General features: G+C 38.5%; 2 protein-coding genes across 2 annotated transcripts in view; one reads left to right on the forward strand and one right to left on the reverse strand.

The window, feature by feature from the left end:
• Nucleotides 1-378: 378 nt before the first annotated feature.
• igfbp2a (insulin-like growth factor binding protein 2a) overlaps nucleotides 379-21,172 on the reverse strand; it is an 84,910-nt gene continuing 64,116 nt past the window's right edge. Inside the window, exons 5-6 of the transcript XR_008397278.1 lie at nucleotides 1,474-1,514; nucleotides 379-500 (exon numbers count right to left, since the gene is read on the reverse strand). The gene's annotated coding sequence lies outside the window, so the exon portion shown is untranslated. The remainder of the gene's footprint in view (nucleotides 501-1,473; nucleotides 1,515-21,172) is intronic.
• On the forward strand, nucleotides 3,158-20,566 carry igfbp5a (insulin-like growth factor binding protein 5a). Its single transcript, XM_017482450.3, has 4 exons — nucleotides 3,158-3,863; nucleotides 17,699-17,895; nucleotides 18,081-18,200; nucleotides 19,139-20,566. Exons 1-4 carry the CDS (start codon nucleotides 3,527-3,529, stop codon nucleotides 19,271-19,273), a joined length of 789 nt encoding a protein of 262 aa, XP_017337939.1. The 5' UTR covers nucleotides 3,158-3,526; the 3' UTR covers nucleotides 19,274-20,566.

The following is a 21,172-nucleotide window of genomic DNA, read 5'->3' on the forward strand; positions in this document are numbered from 1 at the left end:
ATATGTCAACATGGTATCTCCTTTATTTATACAGAAGTAGGTGTTCAGAAATGTATTGCTAGAGCTGCTAAAGTAGTGGTTCTATATAGACGTTGAAGTAAATTACTGATTAACTTCTGATCCAGTGAATTAACCTTCACTCAGTGTGTTCATTTTTAACTCACCTGCATGTCTAGTTAAGGACAACACATTTTGTGTTAGTATGTTTAACACATGCTGTGTGTTAGTAAATTTCCACACAAAGATGTGTTAAAAAAATAACACGAACATGTGTTGTTTATACTTTTACCCCTACAATTATCCTAAAATTCTATTTGTTTGTATGATAAAATTCTACTAAAATGCTCACAAAATAAACAAACAATTGCATGCAATTCAGGTGACTTTTATTAAAATCATTGAAACATTTGACATATGTAAGAATTGGAGCTGCTGCATCTTCTGACAAATCTCCCTGCCATCTGGGAAGACAGGAGACCCACTTCCTTCCATTTGAAAAGCTGTAAAAGAGCAAAAAGAGTGTTGGTTAGTTGTTAGCTACAAAATATGGACAAATACCTTTGGGCTTCAACTGAGAAATTGTATTACAGAATCCCATATTGTGTATTTTTCAAAATGTGACCTCCACTCTCCCAATGAACAAAATGGAGCTGTAGCCTCACCAAGAAAATTTAGCTAACTTGCAAATTTTGATTTTCCTGCCTTTAGCATCTAACCGTGAGTTAAAAAAAAAAAAAAAAAAAAAAAAGTCAATCAACAGAGATAGTGGAAAACATTACAACCTAATCCCCCAACCTCTCGTTTTGTCACATTAACCTTGTGAAGAAATTTTGGCCTCGACATTACTGCTGAGTTCTGTTAGCCACTGACTGTCTGGAGCTTTTAACCAGCATTAACATTCGCCAGATGCATGACGAAACATGGCCCTAAATCATCCTCTTAATGCTAATTACTACAGCTTCCCTTGTCCAAAATACTTGCAAAATTTAGTTAACATTAATCCACTCTCTGTATTACATCATAGTGAATAGCTGTAATGCTAGGCTATCATTAACTTTTGAAAAAGGAATAGGAATATCTAACATTACCACGAGCTGCATGCTAAAGTAATGTTATCAACTCAAATGAACATCTATGTTAGCATCACTCATTCCTACTGTGATTGGTGACAGCATCCTCTGATAAGAGCCTCAGATGAGATGCAGATTTCAAGATGCAGAAAATTATAGAAAACCTCAGTCCATATTTCAGATCCAACATAAACACACAATGCTAGTAGCATAATGCCAACACTGAGGAAGCAGTACATAATGTTCACTTTTGTAGCCGTAGTGATAGGTAAAGTTAATTATCACTCGCTGAGTTACTGTTTTCCAATGAATATATATTTGAGAGGTCCCTGCCTACATATCACAAACTCGGCCAGGCTATTTCAACAGCATTAATGCTAAATAATGATGAATGCTAACTTACCTGTGGTCATTTGGTTTGTTTGCTTCAGGACTCTGACCCTGCTGTCACAATGAAAAGGTCAAAGCAATGAACATTTACGTTGAAGTGAGTTGGATGATGATGCCCTCAGCGCAGTCAGCAATGTGATTGGACAATAATTTAACATATGTTGTGTTGATCACTTATGTGAATTTTTCTTCTTTTTTAACACATTTATTGGATTGGATAATTTAGTGTATTGAACGTGTTGAGATATACTAACACAAAAATTGTATAGGATATGAACAACCTTTCTGAGTGTGTTTCTCCAAATAAATCTAACAGTCGGTCCATTTGAAAACCGCTACCTCCACCTGAGGCGAATTCACGCAGTCCGTGCTGAGTTGATTTCACCCAAGTAGCTGGGCTGATGCGTTGGGTGGGGGAGGGGTGCAATGATTCAACTGAAAGTGAAAATGACCCAGACACTAACCCAGCGGTTAGGTTACATAAAACTACCCAAAAACTATAGAGAAGAATGAGAAATGAACCCAATTACATGTCCCAAAAGGGTCAACCCAGCATTTGGGTAGAAAAAAAATAACCCATTTTTTAGAGTGAGCAATTGTTTGATATCCATGAGAGTATTTTTGTGAATTTTCTTAACAAATGATCAAAAGGTTAAACCAGTGGTTTTCAAAGTGGGGGCCGCCCAGGGGGCCTCAACAATTTGGTGTGCCCATCCCTCCCCCTAGTATGCTTTCTCTTTCTCACTCTCAGACAACCACACACACACACACACACACACACACACACACACACACACACACACACACACACACACACACACAAAAACAATTCCTAATGTAATGTAATGTAAAGATCCATCCATCCATCCATCTTCTACCGCTTACTCCTTCTTCAGGGTCACGGGGAACCTGGAGCCTATCCCAGAGAGCATCGGGCACAAGGCGGGGTACACCCTGGACAGGGTGCCAGTCCATCGCAGGGCACAATCACAGTAATGTAAAGATGTAAGATTTAATTATTAATAATAAAAAAGGGGGATATATTCAGAAGTCTGTATTTTTCATATGTTTTAAAGACATCTTGCAAAAGGGGGGGCCTCGATCAAATGTTAATGCCATTTGGGGGGCCTTGCCCTGGAAAAGTTTGGGAACCCCTGGGTTAAACAATAAAGACAGCCTTTGCTCATATTTACCAAGCATGCCAGTATTAGTGGAGGGCACTGTATGTGGCACTGAAAGAGGGCACTGTATACTACTTGCATTGTTTTCCGCTTGATATATCGTTTTGCTTGTATTTCCTCATTTGTATGTTGCTTTGGATAAAATCTTCTGCTAAATGAATAAATGTAAATGTGTATATTTTGAGTAGATACAGCAAGTACGTATCGCCATGGCCTCAACAGCACCACTACTTTAACTGCACTTCTGGCAGTCTATTAGACTTTAATATCGGTGGTCTTGTGCTTCTATTACTTAACTATTTGGACTCGTAACTCCATAGCAAAAGTAAAGAGGCAATATCTGTACACCAAACATTCATCGATAAATCCACTGCATTTCAGGCAAGTGCTAAATGTGTGTAAAACTGACTGTCCGACAAACTACAGGCCTTTAATAAGCGTCAGTGTTTACATAGCAATGGATCGCAGCTCCGCAGACCCGCCTTTGGAGTCGGGGAGGTTTAAATAGAGTGCAGCGCGTCTCCCCTTCACCGAGCTAACATGTGCGGAGTTCTTGCATCCGAACGTAGATTCTTGGAACTCTCCAGCTCCTCGCTCTAATTTGGAAAAGAAGCACAGAGATCATCGCATTTCATAGCCCCACTGAACCCCAGTGATTAGTGGAGAGTGTTAGTGACAGCCGCGTTTTCAGCTGATGAACTCCGGAATTTTCATTCAAACGCGAGACTGAGCGCGAAGCTGCTACAATCGTATCATCAGTGCATTTGTATTTGGATCCGTCCAACTTCCATAACGTTTAAATTGGACATTGGGAGTCTGACGTATGATCCGTACTCCGAACTGATTCGATTTAATCAGTTTATTCCCCCATCAGCTAACTGTTCCATGGATCTGGAGATGAGGAAGACACTCTTTAGTGCGTGCGCCTTGATCGCGCTTATGCCGGCCTGTTTCACCTCCTATGTGCCGTGCGAGCCGTGCGATAAGAAGGCGCTCTCCATGTGTCCACCCGTACCCACGGGCTGCCAGGCGGTGAAGGAGCCGGGCTGCGGCTGCTGCTTGACCTGCGCGCTGCGGTTAGGAGATGAGTGCGGCGTCTACACGGGCACGTGCGCCACGGGTCTGCGCTGCCTACCGCGCCTCGGTGAGGAGAAGCCGCTGCATGCGCTGCTACACGGCAGGGGGTTGTGTATGAACAAGAAAGGCTACATGCCGGCCCAGGGTAAGTTCCTACACTGATTACCGGCAGTAATGAGATGGTGGAACGTGTATCAAGAAAATTTATAATTTGTAAAATGCGTGTACCGTTGCTGAAAGATCACAATATAATATTTATAGGAAACAACTGGCCAAGATTAAACAAATCGGCATATTTTCTACATGATACAGGAACAAATATTGTCTAATTAATTATTCGAAAGTAGTATAGACAATTAGACCAAACTATCACCATCTAGCACCCTAAAAGGGTCTTTGGTTTGTTGTTTTCGGAGGAAAATTCTATCCATTTAGCATAAAAGGTTCCAGGTTACTAAAAACTAATAATCTAAAGAACATTTGTGGAACAAGATAATATATACCATAGATTCTAATTTTATGTTTTATATGTGCACTTGCTTTTATTACACCATAACACAATATATTTGTGTTTTTTTATATGTAGCAATGTCTTATGATTCTCTTTCTAATTTTTATCCATTCTGCCTCTGAATACTCTCTTACACTCTCTCTCCGTGTGCTGATTGCATATTATGCAAGGTTGAGATTTGCTCTATGGTGATTCAGCAAAATCTGTTGTATTAGGCTTTGGGCTGAAGTGAACATGGTCTAAAACAGATAAACTCATCTCCAGAAAAGAGCATGCCAGCACTCAGACTATCATAAATTCCAAGCACAGTTCTCCGAGATTAGGAGATAATGCTATCTTATCAAGACCTCATAACTGAAATCTTGTTAGAATAAACTACCTTATGATGCAGTGGCAGATTAAGAAAGCAAGGTGAAGCCCCTGGATGAAGTATTGTACTGTTTTTTTTGTTGTTGTTGTTGTTGTTTGTTTGTTTTTTTTGCAGTGGTGTCAGGAGATTTGCTTATGTGGTAGTCTTATATGGTACAATAACCTTGTTTCTTCCATATTTGATGGTGAAACACATTCAAATAATTTAACTTGGCATCCGCCAACTTTATCTTCAATTAAAGGGATGCAGCTATTGAAAACATTTGGCTTAATCTTTTCTTCCCTTATTATTATTATTCAATGAAAGTTATTAAAATGGGAAAAATAATGATTATGAATTTTCTGCAACCACTCTACATTTGTTATAATTCAAGATTTACAGTTTAGGACTACTGTAACATTTGGACATTTTATTATGTCCATAACTTGTGGGTAATGTACTGTGTAAAAATATTTGGGGGTCAATAAATATAATACACACAAAGTGCTTAACATTTACTTTAAAATAATTATCATCTGCAGTATGTGATTTTGAGTTCAATCTACACCAGTTACCTAATTCATATAGTAAAAAACAGTTTAGAAAAAACATTAAATGTTAATTAACATTGTGCATATTATGAAGCACAAAATTGTAAGTAAAATCTACCACATGCAAAATCCTCATAAAATCGACCCAATTAAATTACAATTGCAGACATGTGCAGTTTTTACAGCTCATGCTGAGGGAAGCCCACAGGAAACCGGTACTGTTTGTTCTTTCTGGTTAGGCAGTTGGATTTTTTAGGCCCATTGGAAATTTACAGGACTCGACATTCAGAAGTATGTTATTTAAGATAAGAGATATTGTGCCCCTGTTACAAAAAATACCATTTCAGAAATCGAGCTGGAAATCTACTGCTCCTTAGCCTACTGATGTAACAAATAATATAAGTAATAAAGTAGACAAGCCCGTGTAAAAACTAATGCAGTATGTTTGATATTTATTTTAATAACATTAGAGCTAGCATTGATGTGTTACGAGGTTATACATTAAAAATGTAGAAACATTATATTTAAAGTTTATAATACGTTAAAAGGTTAAAATGTTCAAAGATTAAATCATTTAAGATTAAATGGCCAGTTAGTTAGTAAGTATAAATAACTATTTAGTTGCTAGGCTCTCCCAGGTGGCTGCAAGGGTGTTGGTAGGTGGTTGCTATGCTAACCCATTTGGTTGCTAGGGTGTTGCTAGGTGGTTGCTATGATATGCCAGATGGTTACTAGGGTGTTACAAAGTGATTACTATGCTATTCTATTTGGTGGATATGGTATTGCTAGGTTGTTGCTATGCTGTTCCAAGTGGTTTCTAGAGTGTTGCCTATTCCCCATGTACTACATAAAGATCAAGTTTCATGTCTGTATCTCCTCTGTTTTGGTCTGCATGACCTTCTGGCTAAATATAAAAGAACCCCAAAGTTTTCACTATGAAAAAATGACCCACTTTGGAGTCTTGCTACGTGGCAACTGTTAATCTGATCTTTTCCAAAAACACAAGCACCATTTTACCATGTTGAATCTACAGTCCCCTCTGAAGGAATTGGAACGACACGGCCAATTCTATTGTTTTTTCTATACACTGAACCTATTTGGGTTTGAGATCAAAAGATAAATATGAGACATCCATCTATCTTCTATACCACTTATCCTTTTCAGGGTCATGGGAAACCTGGAGCCTATCCCAGGGAGCATCAGGAACAAGGCGGGGTACACCCTGGACAGGGTGCCAATCCATCGCAGGGCACAATCACACACACACACAAACAGAATTTCAGCTTTCATTTCCTGATGTTAACATATGTATGTGTTAAACAGCTTAGAACATGACACCTTTTGTTTGAACCTACCCATTTTTCAAGTGAATAAAAAAGTAATTGAACAAATGACTGACAGGTGTTGTTGCCCATGTGGATCACCAGCTTGATTCAGTTATTGTAAGCAAGGGATATGCAGTCAAATATTAAGTGCTACCTACTTTAATTTGTTTTAAGACTTTCTTTTCCAATACTTTTGCTCCTTGAAACTGGGTGGACTGACACCAAAGGTGCCATGTACTAAGTTGTTGAACATATCTTGATGTAAATATCAGGAAATGAAACCTGAAATTCTGCTCTGTTGTCTCATTCTTCTTTTGACTATAAGGACAAATGTTTTCAGTGTATAGAAAAAAGAAAATAATGGGACTTACCATTCCAATAGTTTTGGAGGTTTTGGTATGTCTGTGCTAAATTTCATGTTTCTGCATCAAAAATGGCAACCTCTGAAAATGGTACCAATTTCCGAATAGAATAATAAGAATAAATATAGCTGCAAGCAGCAATTATGTGGCCAAGCACAACAGAGGCAAAGTAAGTAGCTACTTAGTTTGCCTCTGTTGTGCTTGACCCCATAGCTAAGCAAGCATCAGAGCATGACCAACAGCTTGGTTTGGTCTATTAACACAAAATCCATAACTTACTGCTGGCATGGACTGAAGATGATCTGAGTCAATTTGGGTGAAAATCAGATGAACGGTCCAAAAAGCTGATTAGTTGATAGAATTCCCCCAAGGTGTCTGATGGCTTGGGGGAAGAAGCTGTTACACATTCTGGCCATGAGGGCCCTAATGCTTCGGTACCTTTTTCCAGATGGCAGTAGGGTGAAGAGTTTGTGTGAGAGGTGTGTGAGCTTATCTACAATGCTGATGGCTTTGCGGTTGCAGCGTGTGGTGTAAATGTCTATGATGGAGGGAAGACAGACCCCAGTGACATTCTCAGCTGACCTCATTATCTGCTGCAGCGTTTTGCGATCCGATACGGTACAATTTCCAAACCAGACAGGGATGCAGCTGCTCAGGATGCTCTCAAAGGTTGCTCTTTAGAACGTGGTGAGGATGAGGGGTGGGAGATGGGCTTTTTTCAGCCTTCTCAGAAAGTAGAAGTGCTGCTGGGCTTTCTTGGTTATGGAGCTGGTGTTGAGGGACCAGGTGAGGTAAACACCAAGTCATTTGGTGCTCTTGATGATCTCTATGGAGGCGCCGCCAATGTTCATCTGAGAGTGGTCATGCCATGCTTTCCTGAAGTCAACAACCATCTCTTTTGTTTTTTCCACGTTCAGAGACAGGTTGTTGTCTCTGCACAAGTCTGTTAGCCGCTGCACCTCCTCTCTGTATGCTGACTTGTTGTTCTTGCAGATGAGACCCACCATAGTCATGTCATGGGCGAACTTGATGAAGTGATTGGAGCCGTGCACTGCTGCACAGTCTTGAGTCAGCAAAGTGAACAGCACTGGACCGAGCACACAGCCCTGTGGGCCCTGTGTTCAGTGTGGTGGTGCTGGAGGTGCTGTTCCCTATCTGGGCTGACTGAGGTCTCCCCAGTCAGGCAGTCCAGGATCCAGTTGCAGAGAGAGGTGTTCAGGCCCAACAAGCTCAGCTTTCCAACCAGGCACTGAGGAATGATTGTGTTGAATGCTGAACTGAAATCTATGAATAGCATTCGAACGTAGGTGTCCTTTTTGTGGTGGCAATGGCATCATCTGTTGAGTGGATGGGGTGATACGCAAACTAGGTCCAGTGAGGGGGACAGCAGGGTCTTGATGTGCCTCATGATGAGCATGATGATGGGTGTAAGTGCAATGGGACAGTAGTCATTGAGGCAGGACACTGAAGACTTCTTTGGCATCTGGACAATGGTGGTGGCCTTGAAGCATGTTGGAATGACAGAGCTACTTAGGGAGATGTTGAAGATGTCAGTGAGAACATATGCCAACTGGTCTGCACATCCTCTGAGCACTCTGTTAGGAATGTTGCCTGGTCCAGCAGCTTTCCGTGGGTTGATTCTGTGTAGAGTTTTCCTCATATCAGCCTTAGTTAGAAAGAGCACCTGGTCGTTGGGAGGAGGGGTGGTCTTCCTTGCCGCCACGTCATTCCTCAAACTGAGCGTAAAAGTTGTTGAGCACATCTGGAAGTGAGGTATCGCTGTCACAGGTGGGTGATGTTGTTCAGTAGTTGCTGATGGCCTGAATGCACTGCCACATGCACCTTGTGTTGCCACTGTGCATCACTGTGGATTTTCTGGGCATGTGCATGCTTTGTCTCTTTGAAGGCCTTGGACAGTTTTGCCCTCGCTGCACTTAGGGCCACCGTGTCACCTGCCCTGAAGGCAGAGTCTCGGGCCCTCAGCAGTGCACGCACCTCCACAGTCATCCACAGCTTCTGGTTGGAGCATGTGGTGATTGTCTTGGAGACAGTGACATTATAAATGCACTTGCTGATGTAGCTGATCGCTGACCCCATGTATTCCTCCAAATTGGTGGAGTCGCTTTCGGTTGCAGCCTCCCTGAACAGAAACACAAAACAGTCCTGAAGAGCAGAAATGGCTCCTGCTGGCCAGGATTTCTGCTTCAAAACCAGTTTGGAGCATCTGACAAGCAGTCTGTATGCTGGGATTAGCATAACAGAGATGCGGTCTGAGTAGCAGAGATGGGGTTGGGGCTCCACCCAGTACTTGCCGGGGGGTCCACCCAGTACTTGCCGGGGATGTTTGTGTAAACAAGATCCAACACGTTTGCCCCTCTCATCGCAAAGTTCACATGTTGATAGAATTTAGGGAGCACTGACTCGCATGGTTAAAATCTCTCACAACGATAAACAGTCCATCTGGGTGTTTGTTTTGCAGTTCGCTAATCACCGCATACAGTTCACAGAGTGCCTCCTTAGCATTTCCTTTTGTTCAGATAGGTCTCAATATGTTGTGAGCCAAATTTTTTTAAGAAAATTTGGAGGAGTAGTAAAAATGTCAGTTAGGTTTAAGCATTTTGCTGAGATACAACTTCACTTCCCGTTTGGCAGCTTTGCTGTCAGATTCATTGGCCCATTACAGACAAACTGCTTGGAGTATTAAAAATTTTTTGTGGGAGGACTAGCAAAAAAAAAACAAACAAAAAAAAACACTTTTTAAATAAATCCAAGATGGCAGAAAATCTGATTAGGCAGAAGTTGACATCGTAGGGTGTGTTGAACTCAACTTGACCTAGGGAATCCTGGGATACCTGGCTTTTAAATTTTGGACACACAGTTTAAAAGTTATGACCATAAATATACTTCCAAATTAGACTCTAGAGTGATGGCAGCATGTTTCCAAAATTTGGTCAGACTGTTTCTTAGACCCTCCCCAATCAGTGTGCCAAAATTCAAACCTTTTTACCAGACGGTTCTATGGGCTACTATAATATACTCTTTTTTTTTTCCCCAGAATCACAAATATTTCATCGACAACAGTGGTTCGTGAGGCAAAATGGTTAAGTATTAGGTAAAATAGTGTAATATACAACCATTTATACACATGTAAACTTGATAGTGCCTCCCGGTGGCCAATTTAAAATACAACATCTTAACACAATTCACTCGACTTGGTATGCTGCACTGGATCTAAAGATACATAAATCCATAAATCCATGATTTAAGGACAAATGATACCAAAGTTATAAATAACTTTTTTTTTTTTTTTTTTTTTTTAAAGAATTTTTATAGAAGCAATTTGAAGAACCTGTGTTTGTGTGAATATAGCTGTTATTGTGGTATTTTGCATGCAGACATACATACATACATATACATATACAGTGCATCTGGAAAGTATTCACAGCGCTTCACTTTTTCCACATTTTGTTGTTACATCCTGTTTCCAAAATGGATTAAATTAATTATTTTCCTCAAAATTCTACAAACAATACCCCTTAATGACAACATGAAAGAAGTTTGTTTGTAATCTTTGTAAATTTATTAAAAAAAAAAAAAAAAAAGCATATGTACATAAGTATTCACAGCCTTTACTCAATACTTTGTTGAAGCAGCTTTAGCACCAATTACAGCCTCAAGTCTTTTTGAGTATGATGCTACAAGCTTGGCACACCTATTTTTGGGCAGTTTCTCCCATTCTTCTTTGCAGGACCTCTCAAGCTCCATCAGGTTGGATGGGGAGCGTCGGTGCACAGCCATTTTCAGATCTCTCCAGAGATGTTCAATCGGGTTCAAGTCTGGACTCTGTCTGGGCCACTCAAGGACATTCACAGAGTTGTCCTGTAGCCACTCCTTTGTTATCTTGACTGTGTGCTTAGGGTCGTTGTCCTGTTGGAAGATGAACCTTTGCACCAGTCTGAGGTCCAGAGTGCTCTGGAGCAGGTTTTCATCAAGGATGTCTCTGTACATTGCTGCATTCATCTTTCCCTTGATCCTGACTAGTTTCCCAGTTCCTGCCACTGAAAAACATCCCCACAGCATGATGCTGCCACCACCATGCTTCACTGTAGGGATGGTATTGGCCAGGTGATGACTGGTGCCTGGTTTCCTCCAGACATGATGCTTGCCATTCAGGCCAAAGAGTTCAATCTTCGTTTCATCAGACCACTGAATTTTGTTTCTCATAGTCTGAGAGTCCTTCAGGCGCCTTTTGGCAAACTCCAGGCAGGCTGTCATGTGCCTTTTACTGAGGAGTGTCTTCCGTCTGGCCACTCTACCATACAGGCCTGATTGGTGGGGTGCTGCAGCGATGGTTGTTCTTCTAGAAGGTTCTCCTCATTCCACAGAGACATGTTGGAGCTCTGTCAAAGTGACCATCGGCTTTTTGGTCACCTCCCTGAGTAAGGCCCTTCTCCCCCGATCGCTCAGTTAGGATGGCCGGCCAGCTCTAGGAAGAGTCCTGGTGGTTCCAAACTTTTTTCATTTACGGATGGAGGCCACTGTGCTCATTGGGACCTTCAATGCTGCAGAAATGTTTCTGTACCTTTCCCCAGATCTGTGCCTCGATACAATCCTGTCTCTGAGGTCTACAGACAGTTCCTTGGACTTCATGGCTTGGTTTGTGCTCTGACATGCATTGTTAACTATGGGACCTTATATAGACAGGTGTGTGACTTTCCAAATCATATCCAATCAACTGAATTTACCACAGGTGGACTCCAATCAAGTTGTAGAAACATCTCAAGGATGATCAGTGGAAACAGGATGCACCTGAGCTCAATTTTGAGTGTCATGGCAAAGGGTGTGAATACTTATGTACATGTGCTTTTTTTGTGTTTTATTTTTAATAAATTTGCAAAGATTTCAAACAAACTTCTTTCATGTTGCCATTATGGGGTATTGTTTGTAGAATTTTGAGAAAACTAATGAATTGAAATCATTTTGGAATAAGGCTGTAACATAACAAAATGTGGAAAAAGTGAAGTGCTGTGAATACTTTCCAGATGCACTGTATATATACTATATAAACTCACAAATGTTACGATATGTATGGTAGCGTTATGGCGATTTTTTTACGATATGATGCCTGTTTTATAGCTTGTAGCTATAACTTAGAACTTTTATAGCTTATATCTATAGGCTCGTGCAACCCTCCCTGACAAGGAATTGAACCCAGACCAGTGGCAATGAGAGCACTGCATCCTAGCCACTAGTCCACCAGGGAACCACAAATTCTTCAAATGATATTAAAAAAAAATCTAAGTTAAGGTTGCGCAGTCATAAAACACCTTGGGTGCATATTCAGGGCATGGTCCTGAAGATACATATCAAGTTTCATGATGATATGTAGATGAAGTGGTGAGATATACCCTCACGTCCTGTTTTTTTTTTTTTTTTTTTTTTTGCATTTGCCAGTGTGTTACAGGAGAACACTTTGAATATCAATATTCATTTGATAATGTTTGTTCAGACACGTGATAATGATAATAATGAGTCAGCATGAGTTTACCATGCTATTGTAACTTTTGACCAGTAGGTGGCATTGTCATGAAAAGTGTTGCACAACCTCAGGTCATGGTCAGTCCTGAAGATGCATACCAGGTTTTGTGACAGTGCGCAAAGTCGTTGCTGAAATGCAGCCTCACTTCGGGTTTGGCGGCAATACTGATTCATTAGCCCATTATGGGCAAAATGTATTGTGTCCGATGGTGCCTGATGGTGGCACTAGAGCATTGGCAGCACTTGGCTCAAATATGCTCACAATGTTCCTTTGACCCTCCCCAACCAGTTTGCCAAATTTCACAACTTTTTACCAAACGGTTCTATGGGCTGCCATAGACACCATCGCCAGAAAAAAGAGAAAAAGAAGAGGTAGAATAACAATAGGGTGCCGTCTATATATATATGTGTGTGTGTGTATATATATATTGGTTTGGGGCGATTAGAGGTCACCCTCATATACTGTAAAAGAGGGTTACAGGTACTTAGATCCCCTTTAGGAAGAGAAGAGCCCTTAAATATCCAAAGAACCAATTTTTGTAAGAGTCAGTCATAATTAGCATATTTATTTCATTTAACCAACTAACTAAAGATAGAAAGCCTAAATTGCTTATGTGACATAATATGTCCATAATTTAATTGCTGTTCGGTTACATAATACACCCTAGAGACCTGATTATACATTAGAGACCGGATATTATATTTTTTTCAATTCAGTAAAATTTTTTTCAATTGCTCGCTACTTCAAGACACAAAATTCTAATGCGATTGAAAATCAGCTATCAGACTAATACACTTCAAGATGGTCAAGGAGGAGGCGGGAACCGGCTGAACATCAACATAAAGTTTAATAATAAACAAAACTCAAACAGGATATAAAAGACATAAACATAACTCAAACAAACAAAAGCGCACATGCGCCTCTCCAAGGTCACTCCATAGTCACACACTGTGTGCATTTACACTTTGTCTTTGCTGCAATTTATTATATTTAATTCTGATTACTTGCTATAAAACAAGACACTGGAGGCTGTGGAATATTTTTAAACTACCTCAATTTGGAGTAAAAACCACAAACCTTGCAATCCTGTCATTAACTCTCTTATCCTCTGCTTCTCCCCCAAGTATGGAGCAGCATAATTCCTCCCTGAAGCATGGAGCAGCATAATTTCTGCCCCAATGGGCCACTATTAGTGATTGCTGCAGTCCCATTGTTGATCACTGGGTGTAATGATAACTCTATGGGTAGTGGGCAGTAACCATGCTGCACCATGATTGTGCAACATCTAGAAAGGTGAGCAAATCAAGGGAACATCAGCTTATGTCTGTCAAACAACATATTTTATATTGTTTGTCACTCAAAAGAGGTAAGTAGTATTTCAACAGAATTGAAAATGTATAAAGTTGTGAATAAGAGATTTATGAAGATTACTCATTGAATGGGTGATGATGGGGATGTACATTACCTACCCCTATGAACGAGCCACCACTGGTTAACATGAAATTATTTTAATGTCCATGTCTGTATTTTTGCATAACTGTTTATTTACGGCTAACCAATTTGATTAACCACAGATAAGTAAAATTAAAACAAAACATGTCTCAAATCACCTGTCATTACTTATATTTACTGTTCTATGCTACTGTACAATTTGTAAAATTACACAAATATTTTGAATCTGCCTTTCCCCTCAAACATTTCTGCAAAATTAATTCATTTTCAGGTTTTGATGAATGTGTATTATTGTTTATAATGTTGAGAGAAAAATACAGTTGATTTCAAAATTGTTTACAAACTAGGGAGCTGGAGAATTTAAAACCTTTAAATCTACAGTTACTGTCTGATGCCCAAGAGACTGTTTTAGTTTAATTTATATTGTAAACTAGTAACACTATTTCACTGTCATTCTTACTGAAAATGCCCAACCGCCAAACCCTTTTGTGTTGTTCTTATGACAGAAAAGAAACCGCATTTAGAAGAATAGTTTTTTTGTGTGTTTGTTTGTTTATCTTTCTTTTCTTTCTTTTTTTTGCTGTTTTTTGACTAATGGTTTTCAATTAAAGTTTAATGTAGTTAGCTTTCTTTGTCTGCATATATATACAAGCTGCATATATATATATATATATATATATATATATATATATATATATATATATATATATATATATATATATATATATGCAGCTTGTATATATATGCAGACAAAGAAAGCTAACTACATTAAAGCTACTTAAATAGGGTACATTTTTCGTATGTCATGGTTGTGAATCAGCTTATGAATAACTGTGTATAATTGTGAATAAAAATTTTTTAACACAATTTAAAGATAATTCAGAACAATTAGGAATTTATAGTCTTGCTTTATTTATAGACCATCCAAAAGCAATTAATACTCAAAATGTATATTAATACTACTACTACTACTACTACTACTACTACTACTACTACTACTAATAATAATAATACAATATTACTCATATTAATAGTAATAACAATAAAACAATTTAATGTAATTAAATCCAGAGATATACAGTGCATCCGGAAAGTATTCACAGCGCTTCACTTTTTCCACATTTTGTTATGTTACAGTCTTATTACAATATGGATTAAATTAATTATTTTCCTCAAAATTCTACAAACAATATCCCATAATGACAATGTGAAAGAAGTTTGTTTGAAATCTTTGCAAATTTATTAAAAATAAAAAACAAAAAAGCACTTGAGCACAGTGGCTTCCATCATCTGTAAATGGAAGAAGTTTGGGACCACCAGACCATGATGAAACAAAGTTTGAACTCTTTGGCTTGAACGGTAAGCGTCATGTCTGGAGGAAACCAGGCACCACTCATCACCTGGCCAATACCATCCCTACAGTGAAGCATGGTGGTGGCGGCATCATGCTGTGGGGATGTGTTTCAGCGGCAGGAACTGGGAGACTAGTCAGGATTGAGGGAAAGATTAATGCAGCAATGCACAGAGACGTCCTTGATGAAAACCTGCTCCAGAGCGCTCTGGACCTCAGACGGGGGTGAAGGTTCATCTTCCAACAGGAAAACGACCCTAAGCACACAGGCAAGATAACAAAGGAGTGGCTACAGGACAACTCTGTGAATGTCCTTGAGTGGCCCAGCCAGAGCCCAGACTTGAACCTGATTGAACATCTCTGGAGAGATCTGAAAATGGCTGTGCACCGACGCTCCCCATCCAACCTGATGGAGCTTGAGAGGTCCTGCAAAGAAGAATGGGAGAAACTGCCGAAAAATAGGTGTGCCAAGCTTGTAGCATCATACTCAAAAAGACTTGAGGCTGTAATTGGTGCCAAAGGCGCTTCAACAAAGTATTGAGCAAAGGCTGTGAATACTTATGTACATGTGCTTTTTTTGTTTTTTTATTTTTAATAAATTTGCAAAGATTTCAAACAAACTTCTTTCATGTTGAGATTATGGCGTATTGTTTGTAGAATTTTGAGGAAAATAATAAATTTAATCCATTTTGGAATAAGGCTGTAACATAACAAAATGTGGAAAAAGTGAAGCACTGTGAATACTTTCTGGATGCACTGTAGCCTACTCATTTAAAATAATGGGCACATTAGGTAGATTTAAAACTTATAACCCCAACATATTTCATGGCATTTCATTGAATATAAATATAATTTTTTAAATTAAATATTAATAAAATAAATATCAATGTGTGAAAATATATTAGGACAGGAATAATGCCACTGACATGACGTGTATCACTTGCAAAGAACCGCATAGTAACACATACATTTTGCGGTACGGTAAGAGTGGCTTCGGCATGTCAGCTTTTTAATGTGTGGCTCAAAAAGCCAGCAGAGGTCTGAAAATCCATATCTTTCATACAGATGGTAATTGGGAAAAGCCAGGAGATTGTGTCTGTCTGTAAAAGGTCTTTCCCTTCCTGGTTGAAGTTACAGTTTTCTTACCCAGAATAAAACATGTTCCGGAGCAGGTTAGCCATGTAGCGTAAGTTACCATGGTGGTGAAACCAACTAAAAACCAATCCACCAAAATCAGAGTTTGCTCAAAATAAACTCAAACTTACCTGGGTAGTCACCAAAACTGGCTTTGTGAAACAGGCCTTTGATAAACTTATTGAATTATTTTCTTTTCTTTGTAAATAAATGTAAATATTGAATTGTGTTTCCTATTAACAACAAAGCGCCTGTAATATTCTCTGTATCAGAAAATAAATGCCAGTATTAATTCATTATGGTATTATCATTTACCCACCCCAAACATCACATAACAAACTTCTTAAAAATTCCAAAGCTCAGTGCTCTTAAAGCACACTAAATCCACACTTCACAGTATTCGAGGCTAAGTGTCATTCATTCATGATCCAAAATTGTGATATGTCAAGGAAAACTTTCCAGTGTAAGTTAAATTAATTAGATATTAAATATAATTTGCTAGAAAAATGTAAAGTGTTGCACATTTTATTGGTACAGACAGCAGAGATAACATGTATTTTGTAAAATGTTTGCAAATGCTTTTTATTAACCACTTAAACCACTTAAAATACATTCACTTACCCAAAATTCACTCATCAGATTTAGGTCAGTTGTTTGTTCTGTAACAGTAAGTTCTTAAAAGAACAATAACAACGACGAGTACTGCTGTCACAAACTGGACCAACATTTTTGCACTTGCTAAGTGTGTCCCATCGGGTAATGAAGTTCTACACACATTTGCTCTCTTCACGGCTACTTGAACACTTGTGCCAAATACAGGAAATACATGATGTAAGTAGACAAGTGATTAATTGCAAAGACTGCAAGTGTGGGTATTTGGACAGGTCCAATGAGGCTCTTAATTCCTGTGAAGCAAGTGGGCACCACAGATGCAATGAAGCGCACTGTTATAATTGGACAAAAAGTAACAAATGGTCATGCTACACCACTACTCGTTTGAATAAAAAAAACTTAACTTGTTACTGGAAAACCTACACTATTTTTCAAGTAGCAGAGGTACTGTCATGCTACTGAAAAATGTAGTTAAGTTAGTAGCGTCACTAATTTTAGTTAACTACTCCCCAACGCTGCTTAGAGGAACGAAAAGGTGCCAGGTGGAGAGGTAGAGAGTCATCAGTAAATTAATGCCTAAAGAAAACTTTTTGTATTATCCAAATGGCTACCATTTGGCGAGGCATCCATTCTGCTGTATTTTATATCTTGCCACATTTTTGAATAATTTGAATCTTCATAAACAAAATTATGGTTGTGAATTTTGAAACGTCATTTTGATGCCTGTGTTGCTCATGTGTAAGCTTTCTGCTGTAAGCAAATTAGCTTTATAATTTGTTGATTCCCATCCATAGATCAAGAGGATGTCCTGGGGCCAGTGACTGAGGATCTGCATCACCATTCCAAGGTGCCATTGTTTCCTCGAGACCACTTCAATAACAAGAAGGTCCTGGCTGTTCATAAGGATAGGAAGCAGCTACAGTCCAAGCTCAGGACCATGGGCCATATGGACTATTCCCGCATCAGAATAGAGAAAGCCCAACCTGAAATGGTAAGTCTCAGAGATCATATCAATGAGCAAGCAAAGCTTCCCAATTGGTATTACTACCTAATGGGAATTGTGCTGTTAGCTTTCACCATGGTCCCACTTGATCATTCTGTAGTGTTATGGCACCTTGGTATAAGAGTATATATTGTACTTATATAAAATATTTGGTTGATTTGTGCTAATTACAGGGACTGTGTCGGAGGAAGCTGGACATAATTGTCCAGAGGATGAAGGACATGCCTAGAGTCATGGCTCTGTCTCTCTATCTGCCAAACTGTGACAAGAAAGGCTTCTTCAAGCGCAAACAGGTTTTAAGTCTTATATAACAGAATGAAAAAATAATTTGTCATATAGCTAAAGCATGTCCTCCACCAAATATCCATATATATATATATATATATATACACACACACACACACACACACACACACACGCATACATATATAACATGGTCTGTTCAAATACTCGGTTTGGCTGGAACTCATAAACTCATAAAAAATTTAAAAATGTAAAAAAAAAAATGCACTTACACCTCTACTCTGCACTTTGCTTATTCTGGAATTCAATTAATAGATCTTGTATGGTAGCACTTCTTGTATTGTTCTCTGCTTGATATATCGCTTTGCTTGTATCTTTCTCATTTGTAAGTCGCTTTGGATAAAAGCATCTGCTAAGTGAATAAATGTAATATAAATGTAATGTAATGGAAGGTGTACATTGAAATCCCTATATATATATAGTCCTAAATTAATACTATATACTCTGGTGTGTCTGTGTGTATAGGGTTCTTTTCAGTCTTATATAATTGGAGAAACAGTTGTGTAAACTTTTAGTCTGTAGTTTATATTTGTAACACTCAGTTTGTGGATTTTATATTAAATAAACAATGGTACTGAAAGTTTGTCGTCCCTCATCCCCCCCCCCCCCCCCCCCCCCGATTAATCGAAAAAAATTATCGGCCAACTAATCGATTATTAAAATAAAAGTTTGTTGCAGCCCTACTAGAGATTTGGCAGCCAAGTGATGTAAGCTTTTTACCACCATTTAGCATTATGCAAACTTTCTGGCCAAAGCTTTATAGACCACAGCTAATTCCAAAGTAACTTCCACATTAATACAATGTCATGTTTTTCAACTGTGTAAACTGCATGTGAATTTGTATGGTATGACTCGTACAGAGATTGTTAAATTTAAGCGTATTTTTACCTAACCATTAAATGGTACTTCCCTCTACTTTATGTTGCAGTGTAAACCCTCCAGAGGGCGGAAGCGAGGCATTTGCTGGTGCGTAGATAAATATGGGGCCATGATGCTGGGAACTGACTACAGTGGAGGCAACATCCAGTGCAGCGACCCAGAGAACAACAGCAACAACAAATGAAGAGTCTCCTTGTTGATAAGAGGTCCAATCTCCAGCTTTTTGCCATATTCTGTTAACTACCAAATCACCTAAAGAATCTGTAAAAAGCCTCTCATTCATGTGTGTATAGTCAAAGCTAGAAAACAGATTTGTATACATAAGATTTGTATGTACCTAATTCATGTCCTTTCGTAGCTCATACATTTTTGGGACTGAAATATAAGTCATCTCAGCAGCAAACAATCAATAATCAATAATTATATGTTTAATAAATTGTACTAAGATGCATAGCAAACAATGGAATTATGAAAAGATTTTTTTTTCAGTACTAGAGCACTTTAAGTACTTTCAGAGCACTTTTCCATATAATCTTAAATGTGTGGCTCTTTTTTTTTTTGTTTGCTATTTTTCTTAATGCAGGGTAAATGGTCAGTGCTAATATTATAGCAGCCCTATGCCTTCCCCCAAAAATGGCAATGGTCAATGACTATAGAAAGCTAATCATATATAATTAAAGCTAAACCTGTGTAATTGGGATGAGCTGACATACATACATTTCTCAATCTCAGTTAAGTCTTCCAGAAGCTAATAAAATAAGCTATTTACTGGATGTGCTTTCCCATTTCAGATTTAGTCCCCTTTTTGCTTTGATAATAACCTCCACTCTTCTGAGAAGGCTTTTCCACTAGATTTTGTAATGTTACTGTTAAATCAGTCCATCTAAGTGGTCCAATAATTGTAATTTTGGTTGTGTGACCATTTTTAAGTTTATGATTTTTTTGTTTTGTGTGATTACCTCGATGCAAAGCAGTGAGTAACTACAGCCCAGAAGTCACTTATTGCTTTTATCACAGGAGAAACAAAGAAACAACACCATATCTGTTTATGACACTGTTCATTTGTAAAACACCCAACTGAACACTGTAATTCCATATTTGTATAAAATCTATTCACACATACAAACTGTACACCTGTTCCAACTTGATAGATCAGGGGTCTTCAAATCTGTCCTGCAGCATTGACTCCAACCCTAATCAAACACAACCTGAACAAGCTAACCAAGGTCTTCAATATTATTAGAAAATTACAGGCAAGTAAGTTTGGAGGTTGGCTCTAAACAATGTAGTGGAACTGTGAGCAATATTTAGCATTACAATTAAACTTAAGCTCTAAGTCTAAGGAAAAAGAATGTGCAAAATGTTTATATGTTGAGTTTCCTGTAAACAGCTGTATAACCAAAATTTGATGTGTGCCATTACACAAAGATCGTACTTAAACCAAATAAAATAATAATAATAATAATAATAATTATATATATATATATATATATATATATATATATATATATATATATATATATATATATATATATATATATATATATAAAACCTGGTGGTTTTGCAATGGCTATACATAGAGGTAATCAGTCAAAAAAGAGGAAAATTTAAAATGGTCAAGCAACCTGTATTGGACCACTTAAAATGGAGCCACAAGCGCAACAGTGGTGCTCAAAATTTTGTGAAACTTTTAGAATGTTCTATATTTCTGCATAAATATGACCTAAAATATCAGGTCATTTATTTATTGAGGAAAATGATCCAATATTACATCTGTGAGTGGCAAAAGTATGTGAACCTTTGTTTTCAGTATCTGGTGTGATCCCCTTGTGCAGCAATAACTGCAACAAAACATTTCCGGTAACTGTTGATCAGTCCTGCACATCGGCTTGGAGGAATTATAGCCCATTCCTCAGTATAAGAGTGACTTACATTTATACAACTGAGCAATTGGGCTCAGTTGTATAAATGGGCCTTGCCCAAGGGCCCAACAGTGATAGCTTGGCAGTGCTAGTGGCAGGCCAAATTATATTAGACTAAATTATAAATATATTGTGTAACATTTTATCACCAAATGGATCAA

Source organism: Ictalurus punctatus, chromosome 12 (assembly GCF_001660625.3).
Source record: "Ictalurus punctatus breed USDA103 chromosome 12, Coco_2.0, whole genome shotgun sequence".
NCBI classification, from domain to species: domain Eukaryota; kingdom Metazoa; phylum Chordata; class Actinopteri; order Siluriformes; family Ictaluridae; genus Ictalurus; species Ictalurus punctatus.